Source organism: Gracilinanus agilis, chromosome 5, assembly GCF_016433145.1.
Source record: "Gracilinanus agilis isolate LMUSP501 chromosome 5, AgileGrace, whole genome shotgun sequence".
NCBI lineage: Eukaryota > Metazoa > Chordata > Mammalia > Didelphimorphia > Didelphidae > Gracilinanus > Gracilinanus agilis.
The window spans coordinates 133,132,072-133,151,352 of record NC_058134.1 but is presented as its reverse complement, the minus strand read 5'-3'; the positions used below and the strand labels follow the sequence as shown (position 1 = coordinate 133,151,352).

General features: G+C 34.1%; 1 protein-coding gene across 1 annotated transcript in view; it reads left to right on the top strand.

Moving 5' to 3' along the window:
* KCND2 (potassium voltage-gated channel subfamily D member 2) overlaps nt 1–19,281 on the top strand; it is a 593,859-nt gene that overhangs the window by 548,760 nt on the left and 25,818 nt on the right. The window contains exon 2 of the mRNA XM_044677545.1: nt 15,225–15,387. Within this exon, the coding sequence (XP_044533480.1) occupies nt 15,225–15,387 (163 nt within the window). The remainder of the gene's footprint in view (nt 1–15,224; nt 15,388–19,281) is intronic.

Sequence of the window (19,281 nt, the reverse complement as noted above, 5' to 3'; positions counted from 1 at the left end):
CCTAAATCACAAGTATGATGTAATGTAAACTGTAAGGTATATTAAAAAGCGAATCAATAATAATTATTTCAGATATGTATTCCTGATGTGATTCTTCCTCCTAAGAGAAGAAAGGATGCCATCATAAACCCGTACTGATGTGCCCGTGGATATCAATCTATATTGGTAGCCTATGTGGAGAGGAGAATTCATTTTCAACTATAAAGGATTACGATACAGTACTCCTAGAAAACTCACTTGTAAAGGTCAAAATGACAGTGTGTTTTAGGACATACGTAATGTTTAAGGGCTCCCTGAAGAAGTCAGCAACTACTTCCCTTGGGCCTAGAACTAAAAGCGTTTTCAAAGATCATCTAAGGCTGAGATTCTAAAGTTGAAAAATACTTTTTTTAAAAAAATTTATGAATAGCATTTAATAGCAATTAATAAGAAATTAAATTTAATTTTATAACTATTTTAATGTAATTGATTTCTTTTATAATCCTATGAATTTCTTATATATTTAAAAACATTATTGTAAAAAGTGGTCCATGGCTTTTACTTGACTACCAATGGGATCCAGGATGCAAAAAACAAACCAAAAAAAAAAAAAAAAAAAAGAAGGCTAAAAATAAAACAAAACAAAACCTAATGGAAACCAACAGCCTTATTTTATGGATAAGGAAATTCCAGTCTAGGGAAGTCCAGCCATTTGCTAAAAGTCATCAGTCTTTTTAACAAAAAAGGGCCTTTGCTAGCTAAGATTGGCTTTAGAATAAACTATAAACAGCAAAGTTGGTATTGAAAAACCTTAGCTTCTCCCCCACTATTATCCCTAACCTCCCACTCACTCAGCCCCCTTTCTCCTCCCCTTCTTAAATATACAATGGCCTCATTAATCCTTTATCTCTAAACCCGTCTTAGACACAAATCTGATAGAAAAAAAATGCCTCTATTAAAATGACAGATAGTCCTAATAAAAGAACAAGATTCACACATAGTAGGTGCTTAATTTGGTGCTTGAATTATATGCACTGACTAGAATCATATTTAGATTTTGAAAATAAGAATTCAAATCCTGGTCCTCTCCTTTGCTTGTTATGTGAGCTTGAGAAATTTTTTGAATTTTTTTAACTTTTTGAAAAGCCTCAGTTTTCTCATTTATAATATGAAAGCATTGGGCTAGATAACTTCAGAAGTCCCTTTCAGCTCTGAATTTTTAACATTAATGAGAAAAACTTAAAGTATAGCCATACTCAATAGTAAATTCTTGAGGTGGGAATCAGAACATTAGAGACCTGTTTATATTACATATAGATAATATAAACGTTATTTTATTTAATTGTACATCTATTTCTTTCCCTTATCATCCTAAGATACCTTAATCAGACATACCCATCCCCTAGAAGCAGCTACCCAAGTTGAAAGAACAGTACTTTGGAAGTAAAAATGCCTTTCAAGAACTTGCCTTGAAACCTCCAACACTTAGTAGTGAAAGAAACATCTGTGTGTTGTGACAGAACATACTGTAACTTAGAAATATAATATATACACTCCTGCTACAAATGATCAAAATCTAAAACTGTTTTTGTTGCTGGTTAGTTGTTTCAGTTGTGTACAACTCTTCTTGATCCCTTATAAAAGCTTCTCCCTATGAAACGGTATATATTAATAAAACCAAGTTTGAGAGGAATTATAAAAGTTATTTTTAAAGTCAAAACCACACCATAGTCAAAGATCAGCCATATTATGTTTTCTGTTTATTATTAAACTGAGTTGCTTTTTTCCTTCATTATCATTTTTCTTTCTCTAATTTATACTTCAGAGTGAAGCGTTGGCATCTTTAGCTACAAATGAAAATACATCTGTATTTTGTTAATAGGAAGAAAATAAGTTTGTTCAGAGACCCCCGGTTAATATCTTCAGACATTGTTCATTCTTTAAGGCAAATCTGTTGGGAATATCATAAATTGCCTTTCATTGATTCGTTTATTCCCAGTGGCATTTTAGATAATCCACTCCAGGATGCAATTCAACAATATTTATTATGTGCCTACTGTGTGTGAGGCCCTATGCTAGGTGCTGGCTGCAGCCCTGAAACGTTTACCCTCATTAGTGGTCACTTGTCAGCACTAAGTCCCCAGCTGCTCAGAATCTCTAGGGACCAGCTCTTAGATCCACTTACTGTGCTTGTCTCAAGTAAGTAAAACAGTTTGCAACTGTCAGATCTAATTTGATATCTTTATAACATTGCTTCATGTTTGGCATTTTTTCTTACTGTGTCAAAACAGACATTTTCAGTCCTTAGCTGATTATCTTTTTACCTTGGATCAAAATGGGGGTTTTTGACAGAAAGTTACTTGCCTAAAGCTTACAAGCAAGCCCAAATTTCCCCTTGGTTCTCAAAAATCTTCCAATGCTTTGCTTATCAGACAAACAGGTGTGGCAGGACGTTGCCAGTACTTCTTTTTAGTCAAGAACACTACACATCACTGCTCTGGTCTCAGACCATCTATAAAACAATCTGGTGAGCTTTGCAGGATTGGGAGGTGACCAGAACTAATAGTTCTTTTCTGGCAAAAGCCTCAAACCCTCATATGAATCCCAGAACTTCAAAACTGGAGGGGACCTTGGAGATCATCTAAGGCCAAACATTTTTTAAACCCTTACCTTCTGTCTTAGAATCAATACTAAGTTTTCACATGATGAACATGGAAATATGTATTATATGATAATATATAAACTTTATCCTATCACTTGCCTTCTTGAGGAGCAGAGAGAGATGAGAGGGAGAGAACATGAATTGCAAAATGTTAGAAAATGACTATTACAAATTATGTTGATATATAATCTGAAAATAAATTAAAATTTATCATAAATTTTTAAAAATCAATATTAAATATCATTTCTAAGGCAGAAGAACAATTAGGGCTAAGCAACTTGCTCATGGTCACATGGCTAGGAAGTGTCTCAGACCATTGAACCCAAACATTCATTTTCCACTGATTTACTATTGTAATTTCAACTTAGATTGTTGCTGTTATTATGTATATTGTTTTCTTGGTTCTTCTTACTTCACCTTGCATCAGCTAATCTGCCTTTCCATCTTTATATTCTTCCTATTCATTATGTCTTACGAGATAGTAGTATCCCATTAGAACCATATTGCATGACTTGTTTAGCCATTTCCTAAGCAATGGGCATCTGCTCTGTTTACAATCCCTTGCTGCTACAAGAAGCAATAGCAAAAATAGTTTGGTTCCTTTTTTTAACAGGGAAGTATGTGACTAGAAAACTAGACAGAGATTCAGACTGGGTTTACCTGGATGTTAGGAGATTGTCAAGGAAGATTACAGTTAAAGAACAGAATTGTATGTGGAAGATAGAGCTTTGGGAAATACTCACACAAGGAGGAAGATAAACCAGTCAAGGGAAGGAAGGAGAACAATGAAAAGTCTAGGTTACAGAAATCAAGAGAAGGTAATATGAAGGAAAGAGTGGCCAAGAATATTAAATAATAATAATAATTGACATTTACATAGTCTTCACTACTTAGCCTGGTGCTGTAGTGAAACTTTACAATTAATAACTTATTTAATCGTCATAACAACCCTGAGAGATAGTTGCTATTAATTGTCTGAGGCAGGATTTGATTTGGTCTTTCTAATAACAAGCCCAGTGCTCTAGAGTCTAGGCAGTGATTCCCAAAGTGGGTGCTACTGCCCGCTGGTGGGTGCTACAGCAATCCAGGGAGTGGTGATGGCCACAGGTGCATTTATCTTTCCTATTAATTGCTATTAAAATTTAAAAAATTAATTTCCAAGGGGCTAAGTAATATTTTTTCTGGAAAAGGGGCAGTAGGCCAAGAAAGTTTGGGAACCACTGGTCTAGAGTCTCAACACTCTTCCACCTGCCTGTTTTCCACTATTTGGTGACCTCCAAAAGCAATGCTTTGTAGCTTGGGAGTAGGCTGAGAGAAGGCTAATTTTGGCAGTCAACTCAGCCTTAGAGACAAGGGAGAAAGAGCTTCAGTGATGGAAAAGAGCACCCTGCTGAAATATACAACTAAAATGTCAAGACTATAAAGAGAAGGTCAAGAAGCCAGAATATATGTGATGAACTAGGTAACAGAATGGGAGTCAGGATCAAAGTAATGAATATCAAGTTCAAGAGCAATAAGAGGAAAGTTAGGAACCTAGGAATGAAGAGATGAATTGTAGTATTAAGGCTCTAAGAGGTATAGCAATTTGAAGACATGTCAAAGCCATCTCTGGGTGACTGAAGTCAAATAACTAAGGAGGTCATCATAAATTAAGAAGTCAAAGTATTAGAAACATCATTAGTTTCAATACTGAAGTCCTCAAGAATGGGGAGAGGTATTGAGGTAAGGAAAAATGCCTAGAGACAGGAGCCAAAGCTAGTAAGGAAAGTAAGGGTGTATCCTAGAGGCTGGCAGATAGGAGTGACAGAAGATCTTATAATCTAATGGAAACAGTGAAAGAGTGTAAAGATCCAGAAGCCACAGGGAGAAGCAAAAAATATGCTAACTCCTCCTCATAGCCCAGTGAGGATGGGTGGCTGTATGAGCAGGAAGTAGAACAAATGACATGGGGAAGCTTGGTTAAAGAATACCAAATATAAGAACAATACTTTATTATAAGAACTATAATACTTTGAATCATTCTTATACTGTGCTGAGAGATCTATGGAAAAATTAACCTTCTATACTTAAAAAAATTTACAGGCACTGAGTGTTTCTCTTACTTTCTCAATTTCCATTTGGCTCATCTACATGGATTTATGCCTCTAACCCACAAAATAAGAGAAAATAAGTACAGGGAAAATCTACATTAAAGAGAATGTTACAGCAATATGATTATCTCAATAATTGAATTCTCCAGTTAGCTGAAGGATAACCTCAATAGAAAAAAAAACTTCCATTTTTGCCCTTGTTAAATTTTTTTTTCCAGAATATATTTACCTGTTTTCCTGTTTTAGTTCAGTCCAGTGAGCATTATTGAATCATTCCTTGAGGATATTGCAATGCTTTTAGGGTTATTTTGCACATCAATTCTCTTTGTGGAAGACCAGAGTTGTGGATGAAGGGGGTTAGTTGTGAATATACACTGACCCTGGGACGTGAGGTGCAGGATTAATGTCTGATTTAGTTCTTGAAATGACCTTATTTCATCTCCATTTATCTTTTTCTTTTAAAATATAAGGAATAATCTATTTTATCAAGTTCATTCAGATTTTACTATATTAAAATGCAACTTATGTCAGAAATGCCTAAAGCTCAGAACAATCAACATTTAAGTTAGAAGAAAGAAAAAGAGAGTAAGATCTCATTTCTTTTGGTTCAAGAACCCCTGCTTAAACATCAGGAGAAATATTTTCATAAACAGCCCAGGAGGCTAGAACCAAAACTTCTCCTATCTTGCAAGTACACATTCTCCATATGTAGCAATAAGAAGAAAGCTATTTAAAGTTTGCTAACTACTTTACAGATACAGTCTTATTGGGGCATACAGCAACTCTGTGAGGTCACACTGGATCAAAACAAATTTTTTTTTCTGAATCAACCAAAAGCCCTTTATTTTTAACAAAATGTCATTGATCTTTTAAATTTAACATTGCCTATATTTACTTCTATTTTCTCAACTAGCATTCTCAAAGATCAGAACAACAACAAAAAAAGAATGGCAAAACCAGTGAATACATTGAAAAATGCAAGATTTTATGCAATATTCCACATATGTGGAACTTTTCATGCCTCTCAAAAAAGAATGAAATGGGAGAAGTCATACATATTATATGTCTTCTTTGTGGCCAGAATGTTTCTTCATTATTGGCAATATTCATTTTCTATTTTTCATGGTTGTTCTTTCCATGAACACTTTTTACATTAACAGGGTATATTATTTTTACTATGCATCAGTTCATACAAATCTTTCCATACTTCTCTACATTTATAATGTTCCTTTCTTAAAGCAGAGCGATATCCCATTTCATTGGTGAACTACAATATGTTTAGTCATTCTTCTACTGATAAAAAGCTACTTTGTTTCCAGTTATTTAATGCCACAAAACCACTCTGGTATCTGTGCCAGGAAAATCCCAAATGAAGTTACAAAAAATCTGACAAAACTGAAACAACTGAACAACAAAAATACCTAAAAAATATGACCTTATTAATTTTTTTTTAAGAAAGAGAGGTGCCCAGAGAATAGAGAATTGGACCTAGAGTTAGGAAGTCCTGAGTTCAAATTTATCAAAAAATCTACTAACTGTGTGACTCTGGGCAAATCACCTGTTTCAGTTTTCTCATCTATAAAACAGGGATAACAACATCTGCCTCCCATCGTTGTTGTAAGGATCAAATGAAATATTTTTAAACATTTTGCAAACATTAAAGCACTCTATAAAAATGCTAGCTATTATTATATTTAAAAGGAGATTGTCTAGTACCAAACAAGCCTTCATTGGTTAAGATAAAGTTGGATTATATTTTAATTTATTTTTCTATATAATTTCTAAGTAGCTTTGCAATACCAGATAATTCATAAAGTCTCTGATATTTTTTCTTTTTGTATTTAGATATATAACATTTGCACTCAAATGACTTTAGAACTTTTAGGGAAATTTTGCAGAGAATAATGAGCAATACATTAATAGGAGTTGCTCATTAGTCACAATAGGGATTAATGAGTAAGGGAGAGAAACCACAAGAAAAGATTCAGTTATTGGTTTGCTATGCTTTAAATGTCGAAATCTCTTCAAAAGTAGTAACAAATTCTAATGATCAGAAAGATAGAAATGATAGTTAATTACTCTTCAATGGTCAGTTTTGCAAGCTGTCAATTCATTGCTTAAAAAAACAACTTAAAACTAAAACTAAACTAAATCTTTCAGTCTTACACATTTAAACTAGGTACACATCTATATGACTTCATTCATCCATTTGTTCATCCTTAACAATAGAGATTAGCTATAAATCTCAGATCTGAGGATACTATGACTCAAGTTCCAGAACTGGAATCAGGAGATTTTTTTTGTTTCAAATTCTGTCTCAGACACTTCATCAGACACCTATGTAGTGCTATGGCTAAGAGAATGGTTCTTAAACCCTGGGAATCTCAGCTTCCTCATTTATAAAATGCAAATAATTATATCTGTCTCAGAGTTAGTGTGTGAATCAAATTAAATAATGTATGTGCAGAACTTTGCAAAATATGTTATAAAAATGTGAACTGTTGTTATTTAGAATAGTATTTTAACTTTAAAAAGGTAGAATGGCTATTTTTTACTGAGAAACCTGGCAAATATCATTTTGCAAAAGTGAAAATAACTTGAAAGATTGGATTAATGATCGTCTGCAAATGATTCTAATCATTTAAGTAAGTCTGTTTTCTCAAACTTTTAAATTACTGGCTCTTGCTACTTAATAATTGTGTCACTTGGGTAAAATATTTTGACTCTGTAAGCCTCAGCTTCCTCCTCTTTAAAATAAGGAACTTGAACCTCTAAGGTCCATTACAGCTTGAAATCTATGAAAGATATTTTGTTGTAGTTATAATTTTTGGAACATCCTTCTATTTCTACATTGAGCAAAACATGAAACAGGACCATAATCATAGAAATATATCTTTAGATCTGAAAGGGACTTCTGGAGCTATCTAGACCCATGTCTTTATTTTACAAATGAGTAACTGAGACCCAGAGAGGTTAAGTGATAGCTAGTGAATATCTAAGGTAGAATTTGAACTTTGGTCATCTTAATTCTAAATCCAGCTCTGTACTTATTATAATATTCTTTCTCTCTTCCTCTCTCCCTCCCTCTGTCCACCTCTCCCTCCCTTTCTCTGTCCTTCTCACTTTCTTCCACATACACACATACAGATAAATAGTGTTTCAGCTTTTATTTGTTATAAATTCTTTTCTTTAGTGACTAAACTCAAAGAAGAAAAATATTTTAAATATACTTACCAAAATATTTCTAATTCTTTCTCCTTCCTTCCTTCTTCCTTCCTTCCTTCCTTCTTCCTTCCTTCCTTCCTCCCTTTCCTTCCTTCCTTTCTTCCTTTGTTTGTTTGTTTCTTTTTTCTTTCTTTCTCTCCTTTTCTATCTCTATCTCCTCTTCTCTCCCTTCCTCCCTCTCTTTCCTCTACTCTTCCTCTTCCCTCTAATCTTCTTCTTTCCTTTCTTCCATCATTCTTTCTCTTTCTCTATCTCCATTCCTCCTCATCACTTCTCCTTTGTTTCTTCCCTTTCTCTCTTTTTACTTCTTTTTCTCCTCTCCTTTTCTTCGTCCCTTTATCCTTCTCCCTTACTCCATTTTTCCTTTCTTCCCTCTCTTTTCCCTGTCCATCTTTCTCCCATTATCCCTCTCTCTTATACTACTTCTCTCTCTCTCTCTCTCTCTCTCTCTCTCTCTCTCTCTCTCTCTCTCTCTCTCTCTCTCTCTCTCTCTCGATATACATATATATCTTTCTCTCTCTCTCCCTTCCTCTCTCTCTCTTCCTTTTTCCCCTATCTCACTCCCTTTCTTTCTTGTTCTTTCCCACAAGAGTTCTTATTCCCAAGTGTCTCAGATGAAACTATATTGAATTTTTGCAAAATACAAATGATTTCTATCTTTTTTTAAAAGCAGAAAATTGTCTTCTAGACTATTTAGCATCTCTTCCTGAACTGTACAAAGGTACCTGTGTGCGCACACACACACACACACACACACACTGAATTATCTTCCTGCCCCATCCCTATTTGACATTTTTTTGAAAGAATAAGTTGTTCCATATAGCTCTAAATGTTGTGTGGGTCTAGATAAAGAGAGGGAATCAGTAAAGCAATTTAATAGGAAAGACTTTTCTCCTTCTCCAAGTACAGAGGACACCTTAATAGAGAGTAGTGTTTGCCAGCTGTAATTTAGCCTTTTCTGCCCCCTGCTGGTAATTTTATGCTATTGCAGTTGCAAAATACCAGCAATATTAAATAATTTCTTTGATGAAGTGTCTCTGTACACAGACAGTTTATATTGACTATGTATACCATTAATTATTCACCCAACATTTAAGCCAAAGTCTACCTCCATTCCTAATTTGGTAGAAACTATGCTTAAGGTTCTTAGTTATTCCTCTCTTGAGTTCTTTGCATTTTTGACTTTTTATTTTGCATCTTTTTTTCTTGATGTGTTCATTTTTGTAAGATATACAAATCATGATGTTCTATTTGATAACATTTAAAAGAGAAATTAAAGAGAAAAAAATTTAAAACTAAATTTTCTCATGTCCAAAGTAGCCAGAATATTTCAATGATGGGTTCTAGAGGTGTGTCCAATAATAGAAGACAAAATTCCAAGGGAGAATAAATACCAATTTCACAACATCCATAAAATCTATTACAGAAGAAAAGTGAAATTCTTTTTCATATGCAATGTCTGTTAAATAGTTATCTCTGCTAGAGAACTCTTGGGGAGAAAAAGACTGTATGTGAACACGAACCATTGGAAGTTAATATAAAAATTATAAAAGTACATGTAATCATCCTAGAAAGCCAAAGTGATTGGCAGAAAATTCTGAGATGACACAGTTTCCAAAACCATTGGAGGTTAGAATTATTAGTAAAGTAAGCCAACTTTCAGATCAGTAGAAATGGTCCTGAGCTCTCTCTGACCTGCACTCAGAAATTTCTACTGACCTAGTTGCAGGAAAAGAACTCAAACACAAAATCAATACTTGTTTTAAAAGAAATGCAGACAGTTAATGGCTTTCCCCAGGGTGTTATATAAACCCCAGTCCTCTTCATCTAACTTTTTTAAAAGATGCCTTTTGTTTGCAACACAATATATCTAGGTCCTCAAATAGTAACCTCCCCTCTATCAAGATAAGTGATGTTTTAGATGCCATTGTAATCATTGAAATAAAGAGTATATTTATTATGGCAGCACCTGCCCTATAAAATGCACACACTATTTCTGAGTTTCAGAGCATCTGTTTAGAAACCCATTCACTGCTCTTCCTTATCCCTACTAAATTGGGCTGTGCTAATTCTAAGAGGAAAAGTGAGTTAAAATAAGCATCTAGGCTTTATTTTGAAATTAGCATTTTATTCCTTTTTGCATGAAGATCTGGGCTATTTTTATGGCTAGTTATAAAATACTTGGTTTCCTTTTTTCTCTTTTGGTGCCTACAATAAAATAACCAAATTCAGTAAGGAGCAAGCCCTCTGTGTCTTATATGAACAGAGAAGGTCTCCCTGTTATTCTCTACAAACAAATGAGGAATCTTAGGCTCTAAGAAATTAAATGACTATATAGAGTTTCAGAGATAGTAACTGGCAGGACTAAGATTTGAAAACAAGTCCTCTGACTGCAGATACAGCCTTCTTTCTGTCTTATCATGTAGTTCAATGGATTGTTTAGGTTTTTTTTTCAATCATGTCCAACTCTTCATTACCCCATTTGGAATTTTCTTGCTAAAGATACCAGAAAAGTTTGCCATATCCTTCTCTAGCTCATTTTACAGATGAGGAAACTAAGGTAAAATTGTGTTAAATGACTTACCCGAGGTCACATAGCTTATGTGTCTCAGATCAGATTTTTCAAAACTGTAACCTATTGTCATGGTTTGGATAATGTTATTTGGTATTTAGTTCCATTAGTTAAGATGTTTTTCTTGAGTACCTACTATGTACAGGTACTGTGTGAGGCACTTAAGATACAAAAATAATGAAGTAACTGTGCCTTCTTTAATGGAAACATTCTAATGGGAGGAAATAAGTTGTATACAAGCAAATATATATGATACATTTGCATGTATGCTACAATTATATATCATATTTTTATATGTATATAGTAAAAAGTGATTTTGAGATAGTGATACTAATGACTGGGGAAATCACAGAAGATCACATGGTAGAGGTATCTTCTGAATGGTACTTTGGGCCAGCAAGGGATTTGACAAAGTATCCCAAGGAAGAAGTGTATTCCATCAATTGGGTGTTTGCCAGGGGAATATCTAGTAGGCCAATTTGACTGGTCCAGAGAACTCTGGAAGCAAGGAAACTCCTACTACCAAAACGCAATGGAAACTTCTCTGAAACTTGTAATATTAGAACATTGTCTAGAATACTAAAATCTTAAGTGTTTTTTCCACCACCACAAAGCCAGGAATGCCCAAAGATTTGATTCCAGGTCTTCCTTGCTTCAAGGGTAGATCTTTGTTCACTGTGATACACTGTCTTTTAGTCTTCAGGACCTGATACCGAATAGAGTATTTGAGCCTATTATTCCCCAGCATAGCTATATGTATTTAAAAATATTATGATAACCCATTCGTAACTTCTTTATAAGACCTAGCTAGTAGAAAGTACAAGAAGAGGACAGATATTATAATAGAAGTCCACAGTAGATATGGTTCAAAGAAATAATTAATTATACTCCTTTCTCACACCTGGTGAGAATAGAAGAAAGTCTGGGATGAAGTTAATGGGTGAAAATATATCTTTCCCAAAAAAAGCATTGTTCTCATATCTACTTGGTAAAAAAAAATTTCTTAATACTTGACTGACACTCTATTTTCTTTTTTCCTATATATAAATGGTAATTTATTTTTTATTAAGTTGAATTGAGTTAAATAATTCTTTTGTGTAAGAGCCTAGAGACGCTATATGATCCCTGGATCAAGTGTTAAATAAAATAAGATGTAATTTCTTCTAGCAATTTTTGAAGGAAATTTCAATTAGACTAACTATACAAAATTAGCATAAAATTTAAGAACATACAATATAAAGGACAAATTATGAAGATCTAAACTTGTATAAACTGTTTTGCCAAGGACAGAAAAAGATCATCATTAAAAGTCTTGGAAGCAATATTTATATATTTCAAAAGTTGCTACATGCATAAATATTGGTTGTTGAAAATCATTGTTATTCTAAGATCTCTTCAGTTGATATTGAAGGACATTATATTTTTCATTATAAAACTTCTTTCAGTAGGAAATAATATGGATGAAATCTCTAATGAATAGCTAATTTGGTGAGCAAAGACAAGGTGTTCAGTATGGCATAACTCTACCCTTCCCTTGAGCAGGCTCCCGTCTCATCAATCACTGGATTAATCAATCAGTACGCATTTATTAAATGCCTACTATATACCAAATACTGTGCTAAGCATTAGTTTAACCAGATCCCAAGTTAACTTTTACTGCCACCACCCAGAGTCATCAAGATATCATATCATACATTCAGAGCTGAAAGTGCACATGGAATTCATTCTAGACCAGTCCTTTATTTTACAGACAGCATAGCTAAAACCCAAAGAGGTAAATGGCTTCCTGTCAATGACAAAGAGGCAAAATTTTAATCCAAGGCTTCTCATTCCAAATCTAGTGATTTCAAAATACTATCCTGTCTCTTTCCTAAGGAAATCCAACGCCCAGTGAAACTCATAATGGGGAAACTACATCTCCAACTACCAATTTGTTGACAGATATGTTTAAAATAAATATCAGTACTGACTTTTTAAGAGGGGGAAATATTATGGAAGGCAAGGGTAAGCATAAAAGAAAAAAAAGAAGTATTACAACAAACTGTTCTCACATTGCCCTGTTTACATATATGCTCACTGTATATATTTAAATGGAATAATACTAGACCCAAGTTAGAAAGCCATGTTAAGTCCTAGTTATGGCAATTGTAACTTGTCTATGTATCATAGATCATAGACTTGTAGTCCAACCCATACTTACACTAGCAGATGGGTCCCAGAAGGTAATTATTGCATGTCCACCTCACATTTCTAAAGGTAACCCTGAGAAGTTGAAAATAATTATCTAATAGGTTACCTCACAAGGCCACGCTTGTGTACTTTTCCCATAACACTCATCCACCCATCCATGTATCCACCCAACAAACCAGAGACTCTTCCCTGGGATCTGGTAATAGCTATGGAATCCCAATTCCCTCATTTGTTACTCATATGACTTTTAGTTTCCTTATGTCTAGAATGAGGGGACAGGACTGAGTGACCCCAGACCTAGTTTTAGCTCCAGATCTATTTTCCTATGTATTTCTCAGGCAGACTGTCTACTTTATCTCCCTTGGTCAACATTAGAGGGAAAAATACTTACATTAGTGAGATCAGAGCTCCATTAAAGTAGGTACAGGTTGAACTGTAGCTGCTGTCTTCTCATCATTAACCTTCCTTCCAATCTCTTGACCTTGACTGTTGATGCACCAAACCTGGAATCTGACTAAATGTACATAAACACAATGGAGCATATATACTTTTCTTTCTAATTAGACAACATCACTTTCAAGTTTTATGACGTCATTTGTTGCTTACCACATCCAACACTTTTAGACTCTAGACCAGAAGAAAATTTTCATGATGTCTAGGTATGAGGCTTCTGATTAATCTGTAAGATTTTGGCTGAATTTATTTTTTGATCACTAAAGAAAATGTTTAGTTTTTGCCATTTTTCACTATACTGACTTTTGCCTTAAAGTCACTAGTCATAGAGCTAGAGAACTGCATAATTTGTAGAATTATTTCAAGTTCTTCAAAGCATTTCAAGTCTTCTGCATTGTTCATGAAATATTTTGAAGTGTAAATTTCCAATTCTATTCCTTATACTCATAATGAGAAGTACTTAGGAAGAAAAATATGTATTTCATGAACTGTTGTTTCCTGGTGCCTTTGGGCATATGAGCAAACCAACTAAGATAATATTAGCAGTGAAAGGGTCTTTATAGGTCATTTAGTCAACCCCTCCATTTAATAAAAAGAGGAAATGAGGTCCTATATATGCTTCTCAAAAGAAAACACAATAGACATTTTTCCTTTTCCCTTGTTTGATTATCATAAGAAAATTAATATGAATATGATCTAAGTCCTTCAGTAATTTGTCATTTTGTCTGTCACTGGCCACTCAAACCTGGAAGGAAACATAGAGGTCATCAAGACAAACTTCTTCTTTTAATAGATGAAGAAACTGAGGCACAAAAAGTTAAATGGCTTGTCTAGGGTCAAATAGCCAGTAAGTATCAGGAACAAGATTCAAACTCTCCAGCAATCTTTGCAATAGATCACCTTTACTGTCTTCCATCTTAAGAAAACAAAGAGTTAAACATATAGTCTTTTACTAGCCTGTTTGTGGGATATTTTTCATATTCTGATTAATTTTTCTATACTTTGCCCCTATCATAGCAAATGTAGTAAGGGGTTCCAAAGTAGCAAAAGCAATTTGGTACTTTTGTCCATTTGATAGATTACTGTAACTAAGAAAATACAATACAATATCATTGTCTAGTGTCCAGTTTACTGAGCCAAGATAACTACTTTTTTGTTTATAAAGTCCATCTGGATTTCATAACCTACTGAAAAAGTACAATTATGGTAACTTTATATGATCTCCACTATAACTTTTAGCACAAAAACACTACCAATTGCAGTATTTTTAAATCACCTTGATAAAATAATAATTGAAGGATAACTAGTGTCCTTTCCATTTTTTCCTTTAAGTATTATCCAACCAAAGGTATTTTCCAGAGTTTAAAGTGAGTTTTTATATGGTTGGAATATAAATGTTGATATTACTATCTTCATACTTTATAGCTATTAATTAAAATAAGAAATGGTCTATGATGAAGCCTTGAGCAGAAAATCAGCAGAAACCTGGTGCAATGCAGAAAACATTGGTCTGAGATTCTGGAAACCTATTTTCTTACATCATCTCTTGCCATCAAGTCACTCTCTGACCTTAGAGGCAGGATTAAATGGTTACTAAAGTTTCTTTGTAGCTCTGATTTGGTGGAATAATATTTTGGGGACATAGAGGAATGATGTTAAACCTTTCAGAGATCAAGTGCACAAACTGCAACCCTCAGCCAGATGTGATTCCCACACCTTATCCCAATCAGGGGTGGGAGGAAGCACTCCCATTGGTCTGTTGGGCAGAGAGGCAAGTGATGTGAGAATTGTCCTCAGGCACACATGGAGAAGGAAGCAGCTCACTCTGGCACACTCCAGTGCATGTGCCATAGGTTTGCCAACACAGACATAGAGGAAACTTGTCTAAAACTCTAAGGTTGCTTTTAATTCTAAAATTCTATGTATGTGGAAAGATATTGGTCTAACAACAGAAGGCAAATATTCGCCATCATAAAATTCTGTCTGATATTTGAAAGGGAAGTTTGTATTGGATTTTTAAAATTATATGCTATTTTTTTTCTTTCTTTCTTAGATATGGTGACATGGTACCAAAGACCATAGCTGGAAAGATTTTTGGGTCCATCTGCTCCCTGAGTGGTGTCTTAGTCATTGCTCTACCTGTTCCTGTAATTGTCTCCAACTTCAGTCGAATCTATCACCAAAATCAGAGAGCTGATAAACGGCGGGCACAAAAGGTATGCAAATACAAGTGTCCTTCATGCAAATATGAAAGGACTAAGAGTCTTGTCATATAATACTCATTTGAAAAGATTACAACAGTTCAACCAGTGAAAGAACACATATAGGGAGGGCATAATCATAGTCCTAAAATATCTGAGGGACTATCGTATGAAAAAAGGAATCAACCCATCAATAAACAAGCATTTATTAAGCTTCTACTATGTGCCCTGGCACTGTGGTAGGCAAGAGGAATGAAAAAAGATTAAAAAGAACACATCCTTCCCTCATATAACTTATAGTCCACCAGAGACAGCATGAATAATTACGTACAGAATATAAGATAAAAGGTCAACATTCTGCTTAACTTGAGAGAAGAACTAGGACTAATAAGTGTATGTTACAAGGAGACAAAATGCATCTAAGTATAAGAAAGAACTTCCTAAAAGTTATGTGTACCAAAAAAAACCATGATGTATTGCTCACTTTGTAAAGTAGTAAATTCCCATACCTGAAGATATTCAAAGAGATTTTTCGGTACAAAGAAATCATAAAAATTATTCATGATCAGAAAGTAGTTATATTAGATGACCTACAAGTTCCCTTCTTATTCTAGAGTTCTATTATCACTGTCTCCAGATTTGTGGGATGGTCTTAAACATCCTTTACTAATAATTTAATGTTCTAAAATATGGCACAGAATGAATTCAAAAACAGCTCTTGATCCTGTTATATCAGAATGAGAAAACTAGATGTGATTGGTCAGTGATTAGCTTTATTGTCTTAAGAAAGCAATCTACTTGTATTCCTCAGGATCTGACTCAACTTCTAAATACAGATGAGACTACTTCTTAGTTCCTATGAAAAATGGGTAATTCCTATTTGTCTTTATAGCACTAGTTACTTGAAACAACCCATTTTCCATTCTTGAATAACATTAATGCCCTACAGGAAGGTATAGAAAGATGCCCAAGACATGGTGCCAAGGCTAATACAGAGAAATGGAAGGTTGTGTCACTTAGAGAACTATGTTTTGGATGGAGAAAGCAATCATATATCTACTATTTGCAAAATATACAAAGCAATAAATGAAAAACTAATTCGTTTTACTTATGGGACAGGAATGAGATGATCCACAATTTAATCCTCTCCTGCTTCTATATTAATAGGCTACTTCTGGAAATCTAGCATTTCTGAAGTAGTCTAGAAGAATAAATATGAAAGATCTACTTAAAAAGGAAGATGCCAGTTTCCTCATCTGTCAGAAATGCCATAAACAGAAATTTTATCTACACCCTAAAGTTACTAATCCAACATCAATTTTTACCGTTTTTTTCACTTTTCATGATTTATAAATGAAATATTGAATCACTACCCATGCTTTCTCTCCTGCACTTGAGCAAACTGTAAGAACTATGCCTCTCTTCCCCTCACTCTGCCCTGGTTCATCTAGTAAAGTCTAAGCTCAAACGTGTATGGGAGCAAGCAGAGAACTAGAGGTAAACATTTATAGAGACTTATAAAACACAACAGATCACAAAATGCAATAAATATATCTTAGTGGGAAAAACCTATATAAAACATTAATACATTTGTTATACATTTCCTTTAAATGATTAAAAGGAAATAATTTCTCCCTGATTCCCAATTTCCATAGACCATAAACAGGGCTGCTGACTCCATTTAATATCCAATATCAAGGTAATAATCTTATTTATAATATGTCACAGAAAATAACAAGTTGAGAGCATCAGTGTCTTTAAAGAAACATACATCAATATATACATGAAAACAGAACCACAACTAGCAATTTTGGCAACCAAAGTAAATTACACAAAAGATCTCCAGGTTAAATAACATGAAATGTGATGTATTAGAAAGAGCACTGATTCTTGAGTCAGAGGAATTGGGCCCAAGTTTCACTTCTGATGATTACTATTTATATGGCCTTGACACCAACTTCCTGGGCCTTTATTTCCTCAAAAGAAAAATACTTGTAAGGTAATTAATTCTAGAGATTACTTCCAGCTTGGATCAATGATTCTGTGATCCTATCAGTGTATCGAGACCCTCCAATGAGGTTTTGTAAGACATTCATTGGAATAGAGCGAAGAGAAACTCTTGGGTACAAGGATCCATTGGTAGAAAGACAATAGAGACCCCTAGATATTGTTTCCTATGAACAAAGACCCTAGGACATCATGAAGGCACTGCTGAGAAGGCCACTCCTCAGGTGAAGATGAGGATGTGTTTCCTCTGGGAAAAGAAATATACCATCTGATGACTTCCTATCATGATGAATTATTTTTCAAATTATTCTTACTAACTAGATGATAAATCAGTTCCTTCTTTGTCTACACTAGTAATCTAACTGCTGAAGGAGTGAAAATATTATCATTACTCTCTAAATTTTAGTGCCTTGGGACAAATTCCTATTTGTTTTGTTCTCATTTCTCTGAAGCAAAATGGGTTACTGTTTTCCTTTTTATAGTAGTCACCTTGGACAACTATCTGCTTATTAAGTGAGATTTCCATTACTCAAAACATTTTGTGGTCAGACAAAATGTATTTGAAGCCAACTCTGGCTAGTGAATTGAGAGTGATTAATGTGAATAATATCATTTAGAGTCAAAAACAAGATGTAACTACAAAGAAAGAAGCCAGATTTTCTTGTGTGGCTCAACAGACTCTGAAAATGACACCAAAGATGAATTCCAAAGCTGTTTCAATAAATGAAATAAGTTTATAGCTTTCTGAAGACACTAATTTAGTGAATGGAATGTCTTTAGCCATAATGGGTTTAAATAATTGCTATTATTAATATCAAGATACATAAGCTTTATTCACTTTGATCAAAGAGTCTTTCTTCTCATTTCATCAATAGTGCTTCTCATTGACAAATGAGGACAGGAAGAAGAATCATCGCTCAGCTGTGAAAGAGAATTCTCCTTCAAGCTGATGATGGATCATTTTACAGAAGCCTCAATTCTTGATAAATATTCAAGACTGAATAAATAACAAAGTTTTCCCATGTGATAAAACAAAGTTGCTATAGTCCAATTAAATGAAATGTATTAAACTTGCTCTTTGTTTAAAGGCACACAAAATCTGTAAAAAGGGTAGTTGGTTGAAGTTAGATCCCAGCTATCCATTCTTCTCACTTTTAGAAATTCCTCCTTAAATATAAATAAGAGCTGACTAGTTGAATATCATAAGGAAAGAATATACTGGAAGCCTGGATCTGTTTGTCACCTGGGATTCTCCATAAAATAATCTCCACTTCTCTAAACTCTATTATCTGCCACAAATGGAAATCAATACAGAAAAACAAGAAACATTAGCCTTTGTTTTTCAATACCCAGGACTATTTTCAAAGCTCTTTTTGTTAAAGAAGTCAAGCATGCAGATTAATTAATTAATTAACAAGCAAATAAATAAACAAAATGCCTGAGAAGACCACTGCATTCTAAAAGATGTGCTCCTTGTACCTAGAAAAGAAGATTGATGAGTTTTAAATTTCTCTCAGGTTCTGTGTTTCAATACAGGCTCTTGATACAATGAATTTTGCAAATAATGACTGCTAGAGAAATTTTGTTAATAAGAATAAATGGAGCAATCTAATATAATTTGACCAATAAATTGAATATAATAGTTGAGAAAAAATCAGATGTTATCAAGGAACTTGGTTGATTTCTTTTCCATCATTCTAGACTATGTCTACATTATGCCAAAATAACTCATGAATACAGGAAAACAATCTAATCCAATAAATGTTTAAGTGGATACTACGTGTCAGGCACTGTGCTTAATGCTGTTACACAGAAGTGGTTGATTCAGAAAAATATACATAAGAGCTATTTTGTTTGATCTGGTGGAAAAGAAATACATGTTGATAGCAAAAGATCTGGGTT